Below are 24108 nucleotides of genomic sequence, written 5' to 3'. Positions count from 1 at the left end.
ACTATGTAAAGCGCTTTGAGTCACTAGAGAAAAGCGCTATATAAATATAATTCATTTCACTAAAGTCGGAGAAATTGTGGTAGTTTATAAATTAACTAGATGAGGCAATTCCTGAAGGAACTGCATGTAATTGCTCCAATGCTGACAGAATAAAGTATGAATGTAAGAGTAGTTTAAATTTTGGAATGTTTTAAATGTTCAAGCATTTGGATTTCCAGGAAAACCAGAATTTGGTTTGGAACTTGGGAAAGACTTAGTTTGAATGTCCAGGATGAGTGGAATATGTCGAAGGTGGAATGGCTTGAATAGGTTGAAAAATGTTGGAATTGTGGAAGTGTGAAAAATGGATAATTCATTTGGAATGGGGAAAATGTCCCTAAAAACGGCAAATTCTGGGAAATCCGGGGAATTTTTTGAAAGGGAGTACACAATTCTTGAATAGGCTGAATATTTTGAAGTTGGAACGGTTTGAGTGGGAGTTGTGGAACTTTGGAAATTGTCCTTTTCTTTGCAATGGGAATTTCATGGGAATTTGGGGATTTCGGGAAAAGATGGAATTTTTGGGAAAATGCAAAAAAAATGTGAATGGTCTGAATGAGTTGAAATGGTTGGTGTTGGAATTTTTCAAATCCGTCGAGAAATGTTGAAGTTGTACAATTTTTAATAAGAAAATCGTATTGAGGAATTTCTGGAATTTGGGGAAGAATGGGAATTTTTCCGGGTCGAAAAACAACTTTGTTTTTTGTCCTGATTAACAGGAATATTTTGACGATGGAATGGTTAGAAAAAAAGGTTTGAGACAACTGGAATTCTGGGAACCTTTAAAAAAAATGATAGTTTCAATGTCCAGGATGAGTGGTATGTCTTAAAGGTGGAATGGTTTGAATCGGTTGAAATGGTGGATGTTTGAAAAATGACCAATTCATTTTGAATGGGAAAAATGTTCCGGAAAACCTGGAATTCTGGAAATATGAGAATTTTCTGAATTTTTCAAGGGAAAGCCCGCGATTGGAATGGTTTTAATGGGGTGAAAAAAGTGGAAGGTAGTGCGCGCCAAAATTTGGAGAATAAGAAGTTGAATAAAAAAAGATGATTTTTTGTGTAGAAAACCATATTAATTGTGTTTTGAGGGAAAAGAAAGTTGCAGCTAATAGTTCGGAAAATATGGTATGCATTATTTTCACGAACCGGCTTTCCACGTGTGGCAGATAAAATCAGCAATAAAATGACCATGAAAAATCAACTCACCATAGCGCTGAAGAGATGGTCCCCGGCACGTTGATGGCGTACACTAGATACTAGTGTTTCTTAACCATGAGCGCCCTTCTAGAATGTAATGTATCAGCTGTGGTCCCTATAGGCCGCAGCGGTAGTTGTGGTTAGAGTGTCCGCCTTGAGATCGGTAGGTCGTGAGTTCAAACCCCGGCCGAGTCATACCAAAGGCCATAAAAATGGGACCCATTACTTCCCTGCTTGGCACTCAGCATCAAGGGTTAGAATTGGGGGTTAAATCACCAAAATAATTCCCAAGCGCAGCCACCGCTGGTGCTCACTGCTCCCCTCACCTTCCAGGGGGTGGAACAAGGGGATGGGTCGAATGCAGACGACGAATTTCACCACACCTAGTGTGTGTGTGACTATCAGTGGTACTTTAACTTACGATACACCTTTCCACCCCTTCAAGAAGTAGTCACCTGAAATGGTTTTCACTTCACAGGTGTGCTTGAAGCTCATTGAGAGAATGCCAAGAGTGTGCGAAAAAGTAATCAGAGCAAAGGTTGGCTATTTTGAAGAAACTAGAATATGAAACATGTTTTCAGTCATTTCACCTTTTTTTTTGTTTAGTACATAACTCCACCTGTGTTAATTTATAGTTTTGATGCATTCAGTGACAATTTACAATAGTCATGAAAATAAAGAAAACTAATTGAATGAAACGGTGTGTGCAAACTTTTGGCCTGTACTGTATGTTATGCACTAACTCAGGCTCCTCTACCCAAATGTACTTCCAGTCGCTTTGAGTAATACTAAACCCTTGTTTATTGCTGTTAATTGGTAAATTAATTTCGGCATAGTAGGAATTATAAATGTAATATTTTCATAACACATAAAACCTGTTAACTACTTTCCAAAGTGTTTTTAACATTAAGGAAGGCCTACAGACATGACATAAACACAGTCATCATGCAATATATTGCAATAATATTGCAATCCTTACTAGGCTGCAGTCAGCCCTATCGTCCCTCGTGTGTTACGTGACTAACAGTAAAGACAAACAAAATCTGGCTTAGGGCCACAAAAAGCCCTAAAGCCTGTCCCAATCCTATCATTCATGTTCAATGAGCCAGTCAATCGATGACAATAATGTCCCAACCCTCCAGTCAATTTGATACTCTAACATTTCCACAATGCAGAACAAAAATGATTTGCTGTATATTTAATTAAAAACTAAATAACAGAAGACAGTCAATTTCCAGTGCTAATCGTACTTAGCATTTTTTAAACGTACTTTATCGCTCCTCCGACATTATACCTCTCCTACAGCTTCAATTGTAACCCATCACGCATATTAGGTGATGACCTATATGGACCAGAGATTTCATGAACCTCAATCACAGTTTTGGACTTGTGGTTATTTTCCTGTTTTTCTGTTCCAGCGCACTTGTTTTCTTGTTTCCACATCCTGTGTACGGTCATTTCCTGCCACTTCACCCTTGGCCTGAGCACGTTTCCCTCTTTGTCCCTGATTGGCAATCAGAGTTGCCTGCTATGCCTTCCCTGTTTTTTTGGATTTGCTGCTACCTCAAGTGTAGACCTTTTTTGTGCACTTTTTAACCACATTTACACACTTTAACCCGCACTACGCCTTCCCTATCTGCATCCGGGGGTCATGCTTCATGCGTCGCTTGCCCGAACCTGACGAGAGGTTCCCAATATGAGGCGCACGGGCCAAATACAGCCTGCAAAAGAATTGCCAAACGCCACCCTAATAATGAAAGCATACAGAGTTCCAGAAAACCGCTCAATATTGTGAGTGACTGGATAGCTTAATGGGTAACTATGCTCTCTAATCAGGAGGACCATGTTTCAAATCCCAGTCTTGCCCGTGGACAAATGTAATTGAGGACCCCTGATATAGTAACCTGACTCTCGCCAGATCCTTGTAGTTCACTGAGCTCCACACAAGGATCTGGGACTTCCCAATCAGAGATGTATTTCAGAAGGCAGGGCCTTGTTAAAAAAAATAATTGTATGTGATTGGATAAACCAATCAGCAGCTGGGGCAGTATTGCAGTCTCTCTGCCGCACTGTTGTGACGAAACGAGAGCTGAGCCGGAAGGCAAAGCTCTGGGTCTACCGAGCTATCTACATTCCTACTCTCACCTATGGTCATTAAATGTGGGTCATGACCGAAAGAGTAAGATCGCGGATACAAACAGCCGAAATTAGTTTTCTCTGAAGGGTGGCTGGCATCTCCCTTAGGGTGAGAAGTTCAGTCACCAGAAAAATAATCTGAATAGAACCGCTGCTCCTTCGCTTGGGAAGGAGCCAGCTTAGGTGGTTCAGGCATCTCATGCGGATGCCTCACGAGCGTCTCCCTAGGGAGGTCCTCGTTGCACGTCCCACCGGGAAGAAACTCCGCGGAAGGCCAAGGACCAGATGGGGGTATTACATCACCTCCCTGGCCTGGGAACGCTTTGGGATTCCCCCAGGAGGAAGTTGCTAATGTTGCTCTGGAATGGGAAGTCTGGGGGTCTCTGCTAGAGCTCTTGTCCCCGCGACCCGATTCCGGATAAGCGGTTGAAGATGGATGGATGGATGGATGGATAAACCACTTGTCCGTTATCTTGAATGACGTGCTACATCAACCACTCACATCAAAATCCACTCGTGACGCTGATGAGAGCGACACTGGGAAATCCAAAACAAAACAGTCGACATATTGGATAATGGCAGAGTGAAAAATTTGAGAACTTTAACTAAAACAACGCAGCAATGTCAGACGATCGATGTCGTTTGTGCAAATATTTGTGCATGGTTTGCCATTTGTCGTTTAGCTATGACTGGGGACTACCGAATACGAGATGGGAACGTCCTTGAAGGATTTTGTTCTTATTTATTCCTCCCAGCTGCATGCCTGTTACCCCCAATAATCCAGCCTCACAGATCTGATCCTCTACCAGAGCAATCAGCGGGGAAACGATTGTAACGACTGGGTTCTGCACTCATCCCATTTCCCTCACCACCAGTGGAGCGATTTGGTAAATCTAGCTCTTGCCAAACCCAGTCGGAAGAGGAGCCAAAGCATCCTTGCCACCAATAAATGCCTTCAAAACCGTTCTCTGTTCATCTTTTAAATAATTAATATTCGATAGATTCGACAAAACAGTTGTAGCAGAATCAATGTCAGCACACGACTCCTCGCTGCATGCCGCCATTGTTGTTTGAATCAAACAGTCGCTTCGGCGCTACGTCAGATCTATGAAATCCCGCCCGGCGATCCTGATTGGTTCATTATTTTTTTGCTATCTTGAAGGAGTTTGCATTGCTCTCGATCCCAGATCCTTGTGTGGAGCTCAGCGAACTACAAGGATCTGGCGAAAGTCAGTTTACCGATTATAGACAAAGTACAAAACCCATGAAGTCTGCACATTGTGTAATTCGTAAATAAAATTAGAATACAATGATTGTCAAATAATTTTCAACTTATATTCAATTGAATAGACTGCAAAGACAAGATACTTAATGTTCAAACTCAGAATTACTTTTTTTTAAAATAATCATTAACTTAGAAGTTAATGGAAGCAACACATTGCAAAAAAAGTTGGCACAGGGGCATTTTTACCACTGTGTTACATGGCCTTTCCTCTTAACAACACTTAGTAAATGTTTGGGAACGGAGGAGGATAATTTTTGAAGCTTTTCAGGTGGATTTCTTTCCTATTCTTGCTTAAAATATGTATAACAATCCGGATGGTTCTTTTCGTCTTTGGTACAGAGGACACAACATCCTATGTTTCCAAAAACAGTTAGAAATGTGGACTTATCAGATCACAGAACATGTTTCCACTTTGCATCAGTCTATCTTAAATGAGCTTGGGCCCAGCGAAGCCGGCGGTGTTTCTGGATGTTGTTGATGAATGGCTTTTACTTTGCACAGTAGAGTTGTAACTTGCACTTACAGATGTAGCGACAAACTGTAATTACTGACAGTGTTTTTCTGAAGTGTTCCTGGGCCCATGTGGTGATATCCTTTACACACTGATGTCTCTTTATGATGCAGTACCACCTGAGAGATCGAAGGTCCGTAATATTATTTCTTACGTGCAGTGATTTCTTCAGATTTTCTGAAACATTTGATGATATTACGGCACGTAGAGTGTGAAATCCCTAAATTCCTTGCAATAGTTTGTTAAGAAATGTTGTTCTTAAACTGTTTGACAATTTGCTCACACATTTGTCCACCAAGTGGTGACTCTCGCCCCATCCGTGTTTGTGAATGACTGAGCATTCCATGGAAGTTGCTTTTATACCCAATCATGGCACCCACCTGTTACCAATTAGCTAGTTCACCTTTGGAATGTTCCAAATAAGTGTTTGATGAGCATTCCTCAACTTTCTGAGTCTTTTTGCCACTTGCCCCAGCTTTTTTGAAACATGTTGCAGGCATCAAATTCCATATGAGCTAATATTTATTTAAAAAAACTAGAAAGTTTTCCAGTTTAAATGTTGAGTGTTTTGTCTTGGCTGTCTAATCAATTGAATATAAGTTGAAAAGGATTTGCAAATCATTGTAATTTGTTTTTATTTACCATTTACACAACGTGCCAACTTCACTGGTTTTGGGTTTTGTAAACCCATCCATCCATTTACTACCGCTTATTCCCTTTTGGGGTCGCGGGGGGCGCTGGCGCCTATCTCCCATCCATGTTAAAGCTATAAGAACTAATGTTTCATGGCCACACACCGCTGAGGTCATGTACCACTGTTGCAAACTCAAACACAAACCTAAAGCAGGATCACACACTGCTGTAGAGTGGCATTCCCTTTAAATAGAAGGAGTCCTTCCAAGTCAGCCAATGCGGTTGTGTTGGTCACTCGAGCATAAACGGCACGCTCAAGCTGATCCCTCAAGATTTCAGTGGGGATGAGGTCAGGTCAGGACTATGGGCAATGACAGGACTTTCTGGGTAGAAACGTAGCAAATCAGTTTCTTTTTTCCGGAGCACATCCTCAGAGAAAGACAGGACAAGCCAGCCTTGGCACAAATATGCCCATGCCTGGAATATAGTACAAGGCTGAGTACATCCAGATGGCTGTTATTTTTATGTGGTGGGGATGGTCATCTATCCAGTGTTTTTTACAGAAACTTTAATAAGAATCCTCCGTTAAAATGGCCTCTGTTAAGATGTTGTGGGTATCGCGGCCATTACAAGAAAACTGAGCCTCCTGTCTTATACATTTTTTTTAACACTGGAGTTCTTGCTATTTTAACGAACTGCATCACTGACCTCTTTTCCTCGGTCCACTAATACACTGACCGTGGATATTTCTTGTATTCCTCACAAGGCGATTGAGTCAAAGGCCAACAGCGGAGGAGCTGGAACAGAGGAACATCCTCAAACGTGAGTACACTTGACCTACTGTATGAATTTGAATTATTTATATTATATATATATATATATATATATATATATATATATATATATATATATATATATATATATATATATATATATATATAAATATATATATATATATATATATATATATACAGTGGGGCAAAAAAGTATTTAGTCAGCCGCCGATTGTGCAAGTTCTCCCTCTTAAAATGATGACAGAGGTCTGTAATTTTCATCATAGGTACACTTCAACTGTGAGAGACCGAATGTGAAAAAAAAAATCCAGGAATTCACACTGTAGGAATTTTAAAGAAGGTATTTGTAAATTATGGTGGAAAATAAGTATTTGGTCAACCATTCAAAGCTGTCACTGATGAAAGGAGTTTTTGGCTCAAAATCTCACGGTACATGGCCTCATTCATTCTTTCCTTAACACGGATCAATCGTCCTGTCCCCTTCGCAGAAAAACAGCCCCAAATCATGATGTTTCCACCCCCATGCTTCACAGTAGGTGTGGTGTTCTTGGGATGCAACTCAGTATTCTTCTTCCTCCAAACACGACGAGTTGAGTTTATACCAAAATGGATACATGGATGATACAGCAGAGGATTGGGAGAATGTCATGTGGTCAGATGAAACCAAAATAGAACTTTTTGGTATAAACTCAACTCGTCGTGCTTTGGGGCTGTTTTTCTGCTAAAGGGGACAGGACGATTGATCCGTGTTAAGGAAAGAATTAATGGGGCCATGTATCGTGAGATTTTGAGCCAAAACCTCCTTCCATCAGTTAGAGCTTTGAATGGTTGACCAAATACTTATTTCCCACCACAATTTACAAATAAATTCTTTAAAATTCCTACAATGTGAATTCCTGGATTTATTTTCACATTCCGTCTCTCACAGTTGAAGTGTACCTACGATGAAAATTACAGACCTCTGTCATCATTTTAAGTGGGAGAACTTGCATAATCGGTGGCTGACTAAATACTTTTTTGCCCCACTGTATATATATGTGTGTGTGTGTGTGTGTGTGTGTGTGTGTGTGTGTGTGTGTGTGTGTGTGTGTGTGTGTGTGTGTGTGTGTGTGTGTGTGTGTGTGTGTGTGTGTGTGTGTGTGTGTGTGTGTGTGTGTGTGTGTGTGTGTGTGTGTGTGTGTGTGTGTGTGTGTGTGTGTGTGTGTGTGTGTGTGTGTGTGTGTGTGTGTGTGTGCGTGCGTGCGTGCGTGCGTGCGTGCGTGCGTGCGTGCGTGCGTGCGTGCGTGCGTGCGTGCGTGCGTGCGTGCGTGCGTGCGTGCGTGCGTGCGTGCGTGCGTGCGTGCGTGCGTGCGTGCGTGCGTGCGTGCGTGCGTGCGTGCGTGCGTGCGTATTTATATATATGTATGTATGTACCTACCTTGTTTAAATCCGTGACGACCTCATTAAAGTTTTGTAATCAATCAGAAATATGAAGCAGTGAACCTTCGATAAGTGTGGCGAGTGTTTTGCATTTCCCATGCTTTGTAATGGATTTAATTGGATGTAATTAAAAAATTTTTTGGTGCTTGGACATTTTTTGTCATAATATCCCCAAAGTTCATTGAGCAGGCTGTGCTCCGTGTGACCGTGTGTGTTGACGTTTTGTGTCGGTTGCTTTTTTGTTTTTGCATCATGACTAGGGAAGGTTGTTAAGATTGGGTCAATGCTGTGAATGCTGTGTTGTATTCAATTCAATGTGCAATTCTTGGTCTTTTACCTGAATTGCTCACGTACTCCACAAATGGCGGCAAATTTGCAGCAATCAGGTTAGACAGTCCTGCTTTAATACATGTGCGGCTTGAAGCCATTTGTATCGATACGGATGATAAAATGGAGCCTGTCTGTGTGCAAAGCATCCGTCGCTCGCCTCATTCTATCTCTGCCCACCGTTTCATGTGTGGCAGTGCTCCCCAGGGAGGTCGTGCCCGGCGAGATTGTTTCCTTAGCTGCAGTACACGCACTATCAGAGAGCAGCAGCCCCTTTGCCGGGGACTCTGTGACTTTCACATCAAAGTCTGATTTGCCAACACTTCCTGCAGCGCTGCGAGACCACACAGGAAAAAGTCTCAATATTTACGAGTGACACGTGCCGGCCTCCTCCGCGACTCACACAAGTTTAAATCAAACGTTACTTAACAGCGGACTCAAATCGATAAGAGATGCATTAGACAACATTTTAATTGCGAGGGCTTTTGCAAATAGGATCTCGGTTGTTTACTCCGGTCCATTAACATATGTATCCGTTTTAATAAGGAGGGATTTTCATTTGACTCTTAATTGGTTAATCATGCAATCATAAACATCCACCAAAGGGCCCTCAGAAAACTAGAAAAGAAGAAAGCGATGATTCTCCCCTGACACGCATGGCTAATGCTATTAAACAGCCAACGATGAAAGCTATTCTCGGAAAGCATATTCAGTTGAGTTTGGCGTCACCCGCTAATTAGCAACATAATGCCAAGTGTGTGTTTGTTTCCCTTTCAAGTCAAATCATAACAGCCCATGTTTTGCTTGTGATCATCTTTGTAACGCTCCTCTTTCTCCCTCTTTCTCTCTCTCTCTCTCTCTCTCTGCAGCTCGCAACGAGCAGGAGGAAATCGAGGAGAAGAGGGAGATAAAGCGTCGGCTAACTCGAAAAGTGAGTTCCGACACAGCGAGCGGTTTGAGGCGAGAGGTCACATGTGTCCTCAGAAGACATCCGTGTCGTTGTTGCCCTTGGCTACAGCATGTTGGCTGCCAAACCCCTGAACCCCATGTAGAGGTGTCGTGCTTGTTCCTGTCCCTTTTAATGAAATAACACTTCCCTCGCATGCTCCCTGTCATAATCTGTCTTTTTATGTTGTTTGTTCTACACGTCTCTAAACGCTTCTGTAACCTGTCCATTTCATGGTATTCACCAAGGGAGGACGTACTTGCATGCACATACTTTATGTAGGCAAGTACCGTAAGTGCTCCAATTGTAGTGAAGTGTTTACTGAAACAACAGAGAGAACAGGATGTGCGATATATTTATTTACCGTATTTTTCGGACTATAAGACGCACTTAAAATTCTTTCATTTTCTCAAAACTCGACAGAGCGCCTTATAACCCAGTGCGCCTAATGTACGTAAAAATGATGGTTGTCCTACCGACCTCGAAGCTATTTTATTTGATACATAGTGAAATAAATGTGACCAGTAGATGGCAGTCACACACACATAAGAGATACGTGTAGACTGCAATATGATGACAGTCACACATAAGAGATAAGTGTAGACTGCAATATGACTCAAGTAAACAACACCAAAATGTTATATGTTCCATTTAAAATATAGAACATTACACACGGCGCTCAAAAATGTATCAAAATGTTTTAGTGCTACTTTGGTAAGCTATGAAGCTGCACCGCTTGATGGATTGTACTGTCCTTCAACATACGAGTATTATTATGGTGTGTGTATAAGGTAAGACCTATTAGCTGGTGTTTTGTTTCGCAAAATTACGCAAAAGCAACTCGTCTTACCTTCTGGTACCTGCTGATCTGTATTCGGGATCTGCATAAGTCTCAAAAATGTGCGCGCATCCGCCTTTGTAGTCCGTGCTGACACCGTAGTCGATGAGCTTCTTATTTTTCTCTATCTTCTTGTTATGTGGCCTTCATTCTCTGCTTTTGCCATTTCTAATATAAAGTAGTGTAAAGTTCTTACTTATATCGGTCAGTTAACTCGCCATGAAAGCACTAAAACATACCGGTGTAGTGAGTTTACATTATTCACCCAAGGAACTTTAGTTATTAGAGAGTTACGGTCAGACGGTTTTTCATGGGACACATTTCCGGCGTTGTTATTGCTCTAGTGAGCCACGGATGAGAAGATGCTACTCTGTTATTGATTGAAATAAAGTCTGAATGTCATTAAAACAGTTAGCTCCATCTTTTGACACTTCTTCCACTCCCGTCCTTGCACGCTACACCGCTACAACAAAGATGACGGGGAGAAGACGCTGTGAAAGGTGAGCCACATAAATAAGACCGCCCACAAAATGTCGCATCCTGAAGCGACTGTCAGAAAGTGGCTTGAAGATGATCTGTAAAACATAATCTATGCAACATTTTGACCAAAGAACCACCATTACATGTTATGTAGACCACAAGCAAGGTTTTTACATTTAGAAAAAAAAAATGACCCTTTTTTAATGCGCTTTGTAATTTGCTGCACCTTTTGTATGAAAATAAACCTGAAAAGACCCGCTCTTGGCACTGCGCCTTACAATCCAGTGCGCCCTATGGTACGTAAAATATGGTAATATGTCGGCTTACTGTATATCTCCAATCACCAGTATATCTCCAATATACTGAACGTACTCCGATACAAGCAGTCCTGCAACGTGTTTACTTGTGCAAAACTGAACAGCCGGTTAACGTCTAAATATCCTCCAATAAGTGCACAAAGTTGATATTTTCTAGTATTTCAGTAATGTTTTTTACAAAAGGTAAACGTGGAAGGCTGTAGGCTAATAGGCGCTACATAACAGCTAAGCACACAAGCTAACATACCTATTAACTGTCCTTAATTTAACTTTATTGCCGTCTAAACCATGACATTTGTCTATCCAAACAAGTATTAAACAGTTGTATATTATGTATATAAATGCAGAAACATATTAGAAAATATTTAGTAAAAACTGTAAGCATCATTCAACTTGCTGCGTCATGAGCTTAATTAAGTTAATGAATTTCACAGAGCTAGATTTTGCCCAAAAACAATTACTGTATTTTTTGGATCGTAGGGCGCACCGGATTATAAGACGCACTGCCGATGAGTGGGTCTATTCAGGTCTATTTTTTCATACAAAAGATGCACCGGATTATAAGGCGCATTCAAGGGGTCATATAAGGATTTTTTTTTTCTATATTAAAAACATTTCCTTGTTGCCTCCATAACATGTTTTGGTGTTTTTTTTGGTCAAAATGTTGTATAGGTCATGTTTTACAGACCATCTTCAAGTCTCTTTCTAACCGTCTCTTCAGGATGCGCCGGTCTTATTTACATGGCTCCGCTTAGTGTCGTCTTCCTGTCATTTTTGTTGTACAGGTAGTTTTTAGCGTTCCATAGCGAGTCTACTGACAGATATAAGTTAGAAATGTACGCTACTTTGTATTAGAAATGGCAACAGCGGAGTGTGGATGCCCTACAACAAGAGGATAGAGGTAAAGAAGGAGCTGATTGACCAAGGCGTGGACTACAATGGGGGATCCCAAATACCCATGAGCCGGTACCAATAGGTAAGAAAAGTTGGTTTTGCATAATAGGTCGAAAAAAATGACTGATAACCTAATAGGTGCTATTTTTTTGTCCTTATACACACATAATAATACCTGTATGTTGAAGCACAGTACGTCTGACCACGGTAGCCGTAATAATCCGATGTTTGTAGTTCATCAAAGTTGTACTAAAATATTTTTGACGGATTTGAGTGTTTTGTGTAATGTTCTATATTCTCAGTGAAACATCAAAGTTTTTGTGTTGCTTGCTTCCGGGTACTTGCTTGCGTGATTTATTGAACAGGCGTCAGTCAGACTGCAGTCCACGCGTATCTCTTATGTATGAGTGTGACTGCCATTTTTGGTCACACTTATCATTGCACAATGTACCAAATAAAATTGCTCTGAGGTTCGTAAGCACAACCAGAATATAATATAGGTTATAAGGCCCACTGTCGATTTTTTTTTTTAAGATGAAAGGATTTTTAGTGGGCCTTGTAGTTTAAAAAAATATTGTACCATTCTGATAATATAATACATTTTATTTGGTACATCGCTTTTCTTAGCACTCAAAGATGCTTTACAGGATAAAAAAATAAAATTAAAATTAAAATATAAAACAGTTTAAAGTAATAATATAAAATACAGGAAATATAAAAGCAGTACATTGTAAAATACATACTAATACAGGACAATTACAAGACAGGACATTACAAGACACAGAACACTAATCACAGGTTAAAAGCAGATCTGAAGAGGTGTGTTTTGAGAAGGCTTTTGAAGGTGGGAAGGTTTGGGCAGTCACGGATGGGTTTGGGAAGAGTTTTCCAGAGGGTGGGAGCAGCGATGGATAAGACTCGATCACCCCATGTCCGGAGCTTGGTTCTGAGTGGTGGGGGAGAGGAGTTTGGGTGAAGGGGTACGGCGGTGAAGCAGGTTGGTAAGGTAGGAGGGTGCCTGGTCGTGGAGGGCTTTGTGGGTGAGGAGGAGGATTTTAAAGTGGATCCGGTGAGGAACGGGGAGCCAGTGGAGTTTCTGGAGGACTGGATTCTACACTGCAAAAAAATAAAAGTATGTATGAATCGGGGATGATATCAGATGAATAATGGTATTGGCCATTACGGACATTGAGGCTTCAATATCGTCAACGTATTAAAAGTAAAAATGTTGTATCAAAATGCCCCCTAGTTAATGACTTCTATATCAGGAGTTAGCATACAGCCACCGCAGCAGTTATTTGCAACTACAGGAGACTGGGTGGCTATTTGATTACAGCTGATAATTGGAGCATTTATGGTACTTGATGCACCCACAACATTAGGTACACATATACAGTGGGGCAAAAAAGTATTTAGTCAGCCACCGATTGTGCAAGTTCTCCCACTTAAAATGATGACAGAGGTCTGTAATTTTCATCATAGGTACACTTAAACTTTGAGAGACAGAATGGGAAAAAAAATCCAGGAATTCACATTGTAGGAATTTTAAATAATTTATTTGTAAATTATGGTGGAAAATAAGTATTTGGTCAACAATTCAAAGCTTTCACTGATGGAAGGAGGTTTTGGCTCAAAATCTCACGATACATGGACCCATTCATTCTTTCATTAACACGGATCAATCGTCCTGTCCCCTTAGCAGGAAAACAGCCCCAAAGCATGATGTTTCCACCCCCATGCTTCACAGTAGGTATGGTGTTCTTGGGATGCAACTCAGTATTCTTCTTCCTCCAAACACGACGAGTTGAGTTTATACCAAAATGGATACATGGATGATACAGCAGAGGATTGGGAGAATGTCATGTGGTCAGATGAAACAAAAATATAACTTTTTGGACGACTGTTCCGTGTTAAGGAATGAATGAATGGGGCCATGTATCGTGAGATTTTGAGCCAAAACCTCCTTCCATCAGTGAGAGCTTTGAATGGTTGACCAAATACTTATTTTCCACCATAATTTACAAATACATTCTTAAAAATTCCTACAATGTGAATTCTTGGATTTTCTTTCACATTCTGTCTCTCACAGTTGAAGTGTACCTATGATGAAAATTACAGACCTCTGTCATCATTTTAAGTGGGAGAACTTGCACAATCGGTGGCTGACAAAATACTTTTTTGCCCCACTATAATTCAATAAAAGGACTGTTTTTAAATATAGATCTCTTTGTTCTTAATGTAGCTGAGCCAGAGGCCCACTGTGGAGCAGCTGAGACAGGCCAAAATCCTCATCCGGTTTAGTGACTATGTGGAGGTCTCAGATGCCCAGGACTATGACCGGCGGGCTGATAAGCCCTGGACCCGGCTCACAGCAGCTGACAAGGTCAGTAGCAGTTTACATCCTCCTTTTTACGGGCTGAAGCGCACCCCGCGTCATACGCCATGCTAGAAAGTGTAAGGAGACGCGCTCACTTCCTGCCCCTTTGAGAATAAAAGCCCAAGAGCGCTCGTGCAGCGCCGTCTACTTTTTTGGTAGGTGAATGTGGGTAAGGGAGCGAGGACACTGCCTGATGTGCACGCGACATCACACCTGAGGAGCGGTAGTGAAAATTGCTGGGATTCAATGTTTTGATTATGCAATAAATCCCCTTACATAAGAGTAATCGGACGAGCCGTGCCTCGGGATGACGTGCCACATGCAGCGCTGCACTACCGACTCCCTGCCGTCAAATACTCTTTCTAACATTTTTGCCGAGCCAACACTAATTGATACATCGCCAGTGCAAACACATGCTATTGTTAGTCTACCCTTAGCTGTGCCCAGACTAGTGTATTGATAATATTGATCACACATTGAATGGAAACATTTTCCATCACCCTGACACTATTTATAGCCCAAACCCAAAAAGCTTCATAGGTTGCACTTTAAAATTACATCAGTGCCCCCTACTGAAAAGTCATTGTACTGCTGGAACCCTTTTCATCGCTGGTAGGAGAAATGATAAACTATATGATTTACACTGGGGATGTACAATATAATCTTTTGACCAAATATACAGTACAGGCCAAAAGTTTGGACACACCTCATTTCAATGGGTTTTCTTTATTTTCATGACCATTTACATTGTAGATTTGCACTGAAGGGATCGAAACTATGACACCTGTGAAGTGAAAACCATTTCAGGTGAATACCTCTTGAAACTCATCGAGAGGATGCCAAGAGTGTGCAAAACAATAATCAAAGCAAAAGGTGGTTATTTTGAAGAAACTACAAACCCCATTTCCATATGAGTTAGAAAATTGTGTTAAATGTAAATATAAACAGAATACAATGGTTTCCAAATCCTTTTCAACCCATATTCTGCTGAATATGATACAACGACAACATATTTCATGTTAAAACTGACAAACATTTTTTTTTTTTTCAAATAATCATTAACTTTAGAATTTGATGCCAGCAACACATGACAAATAAGTTTGGAAAAGTGGAAATAAATACTGATAAAGTTGAGAAATGTTCATCAAACACTTATTTGGAAAATCCCACATGTGTGCAGGCTAATTGGGAACAGGTGGGTGCCATGATTGGGTATAAAAGCAGCTTCCATGAAATGCTAAGTAATTCACAAACAAGGATGGGGCGAGGGTCCCCAATTTGTAAGCAAATTGTCGAACAGTTTTAGAACATTTCTCAACGAGCTATTCCAAGGATTTTAGGGATTTTACCATCTACGGTCCGTAAAGTCATCAAAATGTTCAGAGAATCTGGAGAAATCACTGCACGTAAGCGATTATATTACGGACCTTTGATCCCTCAGGTGGTACTGCATCAAAAACCGACATCAGTGTGTAAAGGATATCACCACATGGGCTCAGGAACACGTCATAAAACCACTGTCAGTAACTACAGTTGGTTGCTACATCTGTAAGTGCACGTTAAAACTCTACTATGCAAAGCAAAAGCCATTTATCAACAACACCCAGTAATGCCGCCGGCTTCGCTGGGCCCGAGCTCATCTAAGATGGACTGATGCAAAGTGGAAAAGTGTTCTGTGGTCTGACGAGTCCACATTTCAAATGATATTTGGAAACTGGACCTGGTGTCGTCCGGAACAAAGAGGAAAATAACCATCCGGATTGTTATAGGCGCAATGTTCAAAAGCCAGCATCTGTGATGGAATAGGGGTGTATTAGTGCCCAAGGCATGGATAACTTACACATCTGTGAAGGCACCATTAATGCTGAATGGTCCATACAGGTTTTGAAGCAACATATATTGTCATTCAAGCAACGTTATCATGAACGCCCCTGCTTATTTCAGCAAGACAATGCCAAGCCACGTGTTACAACAGCATGGCTTCGTAGTAAAAGAGTGCGGGTACTTTCCTGGCCCGCCTGCAGTCCAGACATGTCTCCCATCGAAAATGTGTGGCGCATTATGAAGCGTAAAATACGACAGCGGAGACCCCGTACTGTTGAACGACTGAAGCTCTACATAAAAGAAGAATGGGAAAGAATTCCACTTTCAAAGCTTCAACAATTAGTTTCCTCAGTTCTCAAATGTTTATTGAGTTTGTTAAAAGAAAAGGTGATGTAACACAGTGGTGAACATGCCCTTTCCCAACTACTTTGGCACCTGTTGCAGCCATGAAATTCTAAGTTAATTATTATTTGCAAAAAAAAAAGGTTTATGAGTTTGAACATCAAATATCTTATTTATGTAGTGCATTTAATTGAATATGGGTTGAAAAGGATTTGAAAATCATTGTATTCCGTTTATATTTACATCTAACACAATTTCCCAACTCATATTGAAACGGGGTTTGTAGAATACAAAACATGTTTTCAGTTTTTTCACCTTTTTTTGTTAAGTACATAACTCCACATGTGTTCATTCCTTGAGGCCTTCAGTGACAATTTTCAATGTAAATAGTCATGAAAATAAAGAAAACACATTGAATTACAAGGTGTCTCCAAACGTTTGGCCTGCAATGTATATTTTTAAATAAATAGACACACTGTTAAAAAAGCAAAAAAGTATTTTGCATGTTTTGTATTTTTATTCTTTATTGATAGTTTTAGTCTTAGTCCTTTTATCTGTTTAATGGCTAAGCTTTTATTGATTGTACTGTAGCACTTAATGATTTATTTAAAGGGGAACTGCACTTTTTGGGGAATTTTGCTTATCGTTCACAATCATGAAAGACTACAAGACAAAAGGTTTCTTTTTTGTTTGCATTCTAACATGTAAAAATCGACCTGTTCTTGGTGGCTCGCAATGCAATTAATGGGAGCAATCGATTCTACCTCTACATCACATTAAAAATGCATTCAAAAACCGTCTCCAAAACTTAATTTACATTCCGTAACCTGTATAATAACTAAGATGTGGCAACACTAGGTACGTACGCATGTACACATTTAATTGCATTAAATACCTAACCGAAATTAAAAATGCTTCATGTAAACACGCCATTCGGAATATTCTGACCCGATCACACACGTTTACTGGTACTCCAAGTGCTAACTGCTAGCCTCAAACACATACACAGAATGTCATTATATAAGGATGTGCCGCAACCCTTACACAGTCACAACATCCATCCATCTATCCATTTTTTACCGCTTATTCCCTTTTGGGGTCGCGGGGGGCGCTGCCGCCTATCTCAGCTACAATCCGGCGGAAGGTGGGGTACACCCTGGACAAGTCGCCACCTCATCGCAGGGCCAACACAGATAGACAGACAACATTCACACTCACATTCACACACTAGGGCCAATTTAGTGTTGTCAATCAACCTATCCCCAGGTACATGTCTTTGGAGGTGGGAGTAAGCCGGAGTACCCGGAGGGAACCCACGCATTCACGGGGAGAACATGCAAGCTCCACACAGAAAGATCCCGAGCCTGGCTGCAGGACCTTCGTATTGTGAGGCAGACGCACTAACCCCTCTGCCAAGGTGGAGCACATGAAAAGCACAAAACAGCTTCATTTCAAAAAGAGAGGTAAAACAAAAGTAGTGAACACAAGGAAAAAGTTATAAATACAGGGATAACATCGGACAAGCAGAAATGCACAAAGCCATGTTTGATAACAGTGGAATTCTACTGCTTCTTCAGCACGTTTAGTGAGCGAACTTGTCCAAAAGATGGCGCCGTAACACAAATAATAACACACCTTTCTGTTTAAGTTAGGTTCTGTGGATGTCAAAGTAAAGTTCTCCAAATTAAGGTGTGATGCACAAAAATGCACGTCGGATCATTTTTTTTCAGAGTCCATGTACGCAGGAACATTCTAATCGGAATGACGCTCCGATTAAATAAATGTTGTCCGTGTACACGTGGCTATTGTTATTGTAAGAGCGAAAACTGAGGAACTCTTTTCGTAGCCTACTAGCACATCGGCGTGCTACGGTATTAGCCGTAAAAGCTAACTATGGCAACCGATAAGTTAGCTTATATGTCAGCACAAAACGCGTTTTAAGTTTATATTGCACAACACAATGCAATAAAACACCAATCCATACTGACAGTATCTGTAAAGTATTTTCCCACATTTCATTTTTTGTTTGTACACAGCAAGCTAGACAGTTTTTGTACTGTAGTTGTACAGTGATGTGCTGCATGTATCATGATCAATAGTATAGTGGCTCACTCGATGGACAGCTGTCTGTTTGGTCCAGCTCACGGGAACGTTTTTTCCGGGTTATTTGGGGTCAGCGTTCCATTTATGTCGATATAGCTTGTCTCCAAGTTCGACATTTGCAGCTTCGTGTCACACCGACTTCTCTCTTTCGACTTTCGTCTGCGCCAACATTTCACCCTCTTCTCCGTGCTGGCTTGTATAAACAGTAGTTGATTCTCTGTACATTCAGCTTCAAAAAGATAAGGTTGAGAATCCTCACTTGTCAAAAAATAGTCATCTTTGTTGTTACCAAGTCTGTAATGATTACAACACACCCGAGTTTAACAGCCTTTCAAAAGATGCATTGCATATGAGTTGTACAATCGTCCCTCGTTTATTCCCTTTTTTTTTGGACATGGCCGCAATAAATTTATTTCCGTAAGTAGGAATTATTACTGCGATGAGGTGGCAACTTGTCCATGGTGTACGCCGCCCTCTGCCCGATTGTAGCTAAAATAGGCTCAAGCGCGACCACAAAGGGAATAAGAGGTAGGAAATGGATGGATGGAATTATAAATTGGCAGCACGGCGGTAGAGGGGTTAGTGCATCTGCCTCACAATACGAAGGTCCTGAGCAGTCCTGGGTTCAATCCCGGGCTCAGGATCTTTCTGTGGAGTTTGCATGTTCTCCCCCTGACTGTGTGGGTTCCCTCAGGGTACTCCGGGTTCCTCCCACCTCCAAAGACATGCACCTGGGGATAGGTTGATTGGCAACACTTAATTGGCCCTAGTGTGTGAATGTGAGTGTGAATGTTGTCTGTCTATCTGTGTTGGCCCTGCGATGAGGTGGCAACTCGTCCAGAGTGTACTCTGCCTTCCACCCGAATGCAGCTGAGATAGGCTTCAGCGACCCCAAAAGGGACAAGCGGTAGAAAATGGATAGTTGGATGTAATTATAAATCAAATAGTTTTATAGTTAGAGCATAAACATTTTGTTTATGACCTTTAAATATATTATGAGAGATTCCGATTCAGAAGTACTTTATTAATCCCTGAGGGGAAGTTGAGATTTTCAACACAATCCCATTCAAAATCAGACAAACATTACAGGGAGACAGAAAAAAGATCGCTGACAGGTCTGCCAACTTCCAGCGCCCCCCACAAAAAGAAAGGTGTGGGGGGGACTCCAAGAAAGGAGTCCAGACTGAGGTCAAGGGGAAAAAACTCATAGCCATAGCACACATAAACATGTTAAATAGAATAGACAAACCTTGCAACAGAAGGAGAGGGAGTGGGGGCTATGGAGGCCGGCTGCTGCTGTATAACCGCTAGTCAGCCATCCATCGCCCCTAAGGGAAATCAAGCTGGTAAAGGCGTGAAATTCCACCCTTTAGTCGCCTTTACACTCTTAATCCAATATAGAATTGCTGCTTGAGGCTGAGCCAATCAGTGGCCACGAAACTGAACAGTGCGCTCTGATGGGTTTGGTCTCCTCTAGAGACCAATACTACTGAGGTATTGATATTTGGCGTTTATTTAGCCAATTGTATGCTTAAAATGGTAGAATGTTTTAAATATTTTAAAAATTGTGTGTTAAAGCAACTTTGTTGCGCATCTAACAGCCCTCTGATGTTGTCTTTTGCAGGCAGCTATACGAAAAGAGCTCAACGATTTCAAGAGCAATGAGATGGAGGTGCATGAGTCCAGTCGTCATTTAACCAGGTAATGTACTCGATTTAATGCAGGATAACTTCAACTCAAGACAGTGATACATCTTGCTAATATTTATCTTCAAATAAAGTGGCCTCTGTCAACTCACATATACAGTCGTGGTCAAAAATTAATACATTTGTAAATAAAAATGTCATGTCTGTCTTGAGTTTCCAATAATTTCTACAAGTTTTACTTTTGTGGGAAAGAGTGATTAGAGCACATACTTGTTTGTCACAAAAAGCATTCATGAAGTTTGGTTATTTTATGAATTTATTATGGGTCCACTGAAAATGTGACCAAATGTGCTGGATCAAAAGTATACATACAGCAATGTTAGTATGTATCGGGGTGCAAGCTTCACTGCAATAAGGCGCTTTTGGTAGCCAAAACAGACATTTTGTGCGTGTGTGCGTGCGTGCGTCAAAAAAAAATGAAATACAAAAAAATAAAAATAAAATAATAGCACCCCATCCCACCTTCCGTCCTACATTTCAGTCACAGTGGGTAGCAATGTAATGCCTTCCTATGCACCGCGAGCAGATAGAGAATCACAATAACTGACTATAAGGAAAAAAAAGTTAACAACCAAAATAAAAATCACAAACACACAGAGAAGTTTCACTGAATAAAAACAACAACAAAAAACAGAGTTGAGGTAAGTGGAAAGGTTCATTGTCAACAGTGTGCATCACATTTATCCTATAGTGTGTGTTTAATTTAGCAATGTAAATAATCATACAGCCCCAGGTCAAGTCAAATTGTTTTGGTGTACACCTCAGATTGTATTTAATTTTCTCTAAATCTAAGAAAAGCATGAGGTCCTAAGGCCATAGGGAGGCCTTGGGGGCTAACTGTTATTTCCACTCCAATAAAATCCTTCTACGAACTATTAAAGATGCAAAGGCGATACTATCTCTAAAAGTCTGCTTAATTTTTTGATAGTTTAATGGAATTCCAAAAATATCTATTTCTGCACAAGTTATCAGTTTAAAGGCCTACTGAAATGAGATTTTCTTATTTAAACGGGGATAGCAGGTCCATTCTGTGTGTCATACTTGATCATTTCGCAATATTGCCATATAGTAGAGATCATCCACGATAAAGTTCGCAACTTTTGGTCGCTAATAAAAAAGCCTTGCCTTTACCGGAAGTAGCAGACGATGTGCGCGTGACGTCACTAGTTGTAGGGCTCCTCACATCCTCACATTGTCTACAATCATAGCCTCCAGCAGCAAGAGCTATTCAGACCGAGAAAGCAACACTTTCCCCATTAATTTGAGCGAGGATGAAAGATTTGTCGATAAGGAAAGTTAGAGTGAAGCCCAAAAAACAAAAAGGCAATTGCAGTGGGAGCGATTCAGATATTAGACACATTTAATAGGATAATTCTGGAAAATCCCTTATCTGCCTATTGTGTTGCTAGTGTGTTAGTGAGATTAAATAGTACATGAATGTCGGAGGGGTGTGGCCACGGGTGTGTTGACCGCCAGTGTCTCTGAGGGAAGTCACGCAGCTGCAGCAGGACGGAAGCTCCGCTGATGTCTCCGGTAAGAGCCGACTTATTACCACAATTTTCTCACCGAAAACTGCCGGTTTACATGTGGTCGGCAACCATGTTCGCTTGACCGCTCTGTTCCATAGTAAAGCTTGACCTTCAGGAATTTTAAACAAGGAAATACCGGCTGCGTTTCTGTGGCTAAAGACTAAAAGTTTCCCACCTCCATCTTTCTACTTTGACTTCTCCATTATTAATTGAACAAATTGCAAAAGATTCAGCAACACAGATGTCCAGAATACTGTGTAATTATGCGATTAAAGCAGACTACTTTTAGCTTGGATCGGGCTGGAAAATAATGTCCGCTACAACCCGAGACGTCAAACGCACGCGTCATCATACCGCAATGTTTTCAACAGGACACTTCACTGGAATTTTAAAATTGCAATTTAGTAAACTAAAAAGGCTGTATTGGCATGTGTTGCAATGTTAATATTTCATCATTGATATATAAACTGTGTGGTCGGTAGTAGTGGGGTTCAGCAGGCCTTTAACATTTTGTGCATTTGCAAGATGTTTAAAAATATTAATCCAGTAGGTTTTCAGACAGGGACATGACCAGAACATGTGTGTCGTGTTTGCAGGAGTCATTTGAAACTGAAACTGAAGTGTTTTTGAACAGCTTTCCTTGTTGTCTTTTTTCAGGTTCCACAGACCATAGTCGACCAAGCAGGGGTACAACCTTAAGTGCTGGACAGTCAAACGGTGCCCACTTTCTTCAGTAAGGCCATGTTTTCAGAAATGCCCCCACCCCAAATAAAACCCCCCCCCCACTGCAGTAGCACATAACTATGACTCCAGTTGATCTGCCGCACCTCATCCTCGCCCCTTCTGTGGAACTAGCTTGACTTCCAAAGTTCTCCAGGCTGAAGCTCTCAGGCAGGTGCTCTTTTTTTTTTTTTTTTTTTTTTTTTTAAAGTCTTGAGTGACGGAACATTTCCTCAGTGTCAAAGTCCTTCTCAACGGCGTCGTCACTCCCAAATGAACGCCGTGTGGTGATCTCATCCGCCACAGGATCCATTAAATGTGCAATAGTTTACTCCACTTCTTTCTCTTTTTTTTTTTTACTTTCCCGAGGCTAGAGCGCCCTCTGGAGTTGCATCCGTGTACCTGACTTCTGTTCTTCCCTATGTGCAATTCTCACTGTTGTCATCCAATCGCTTACTGTGAATCAAGAGGGCGCCCACCCCCCGCTCTCGAAATGTACATATTGTTTATACGGAACAACTCGGAAGAATCACTTTCAGCCAAATGTCCTTCACTTGTGTCAGAATGATGTACATGTAATGTAAAAACTGCAGCTGACATGTTTTGTATGTTTTTTTTTTTGATAGGCTGTTTGAATGGAGATGTGAATTAATACTAAGACATGCCTATCGTGTTATTTTCTCTCTCCAATGATGACAGTAGTATGGATCCTCTTAACCTGCCGTTTATGACACACATTACCTTCTAAACTCATATTCTTTTTATAAGCAATATAGCCCTGGTTTACAAAGAAAGGGACATACCTACAGAATGCTTCAACTCTTTTCTTTCTTTCTTTGCTGATGTCTCCACTGAGCCAATTCACTAGTTTTGAATATTCATCACAAGTAAAACAACTTGCACTGTTAAGAAGCCCACTGTCTTTTTCTCCTTCGAGAGTATTCAAATACTAATTTTTACGGATTTACTTGGATTAAGATTAAAAATGGTCCGTTTCCTCATCAGTGATGGCGAGATGACCTTGATTAAAAGTTGCAAAACGAGTCTGATGCCTCACTGATGTTTAAAAGTGGGCTATTTTTATATTGTTTTATTTGTTTTAATTGATGTAGTTCAACGCGGTATGAATTAAAATCTCAACGGAATACACAACACAAGACGCGCACGAGGTTTTCCCGTTTTTGCTGGATTTAAATAAGGAAAATGACCTCAGTAACTTTTCGGAACATTCACAGATTTCAAAGCGTTTTTGGGTTTTTTTGGGTAACTTTTGGAATACGGAATGCCATGTAAAGGATACATAATGCCAATTAAAACCCCATTTCTCAATGCTTGTCCTTGGTATAATTTTTCATTACGCAAATATTTCTATCCATCCATCCTTTTTCTACCGCGTATTCCCTTTTGGGGTCGCGGGGGGCGCTGGTGCCTATCTCAGCTACAATCGGGAGGAAGGCGGTGTACACCCTGGACAAGTCGCCATTTCATCGCAGGGCCAACACATGTAGACAGACAACATTCACACTCACATTCACACAATAGGGCCAATTTGTTGTTGCCAATCAACCTATCCCCAGGTGCATATCTTTGGAGGTGGGAGGAAGCCGGAGGGAACCCACGCATTCATGGGGAGGACATGCAAACTCCACACAGAAAGATCCCGAGACCGGGATTGAACCCCAGACTAC

General features: G+C 41.0%; 1 protein-coding gene across 5 annotated transcripts in view; it reads left to right on the top strand.

The window, feature by feature from the left end:
• LOC133568372 (phosphatase and actin regulator 1-like) overlaps positions 1 to 23749 on the top strand; it is a 113998-nt gene extending 90249 nt beyond the window's left edge. For 3 of the 5 annotated variants that reach the window (XM_061920267.1, XM_061920268.1, XM_061920265.1), the window contains 5 exons: positions 6571 to 6626; positions 9214 to 9398; positions 14062 to 14202; positions 20090 to 20166; positions 22358 to 23749. In XM_061920267.1, the coding sequence (XP_061776251.1) occupies positions 6571 to 6626; positions 9214 to 9398; positions 14062 to 14202; positions 20090 to 20166; positions 22358 to 22373 (475 nt within the window). In that variant the 3' untranslated portion in view covers positions 22374 to 23749. The remainder of the gene's footprint in view (positions 1 to 6570; positions 6627 to 9213; positions 9399 to 14061; positions 14203 to 20089; positions 20167 to 22357) is intronic. The other 2 variants (XM_061920269.1, XM_061920266.1) reach the window with 1 other exon arrangement.
• The last annotated feature ends 359 nt before the right edge of the window (positions 23750 to 24108 follow it).

This window comes from Nerophis ophidion, linkage group LG14, assembly GCF_033978795.1.
Source record: "Nerophis ophidion isolate RoL-2023_Sa linkage group LG14, RoL_Noph_v1.0, whole genome shotgun sequence".
Classification (NCBI taxonomy): domain Eukaryota; kingdom Metazoa; phylum Chordata; class Actinopteri; order Syngnathiformes; family Syngnathidae; genus Nerophis; species Nerophis ophidion.
Note: the sequence above shows the minus strand (reverse complement) of the source record. Positions and strands in the feature narration are given on the sequence as shown.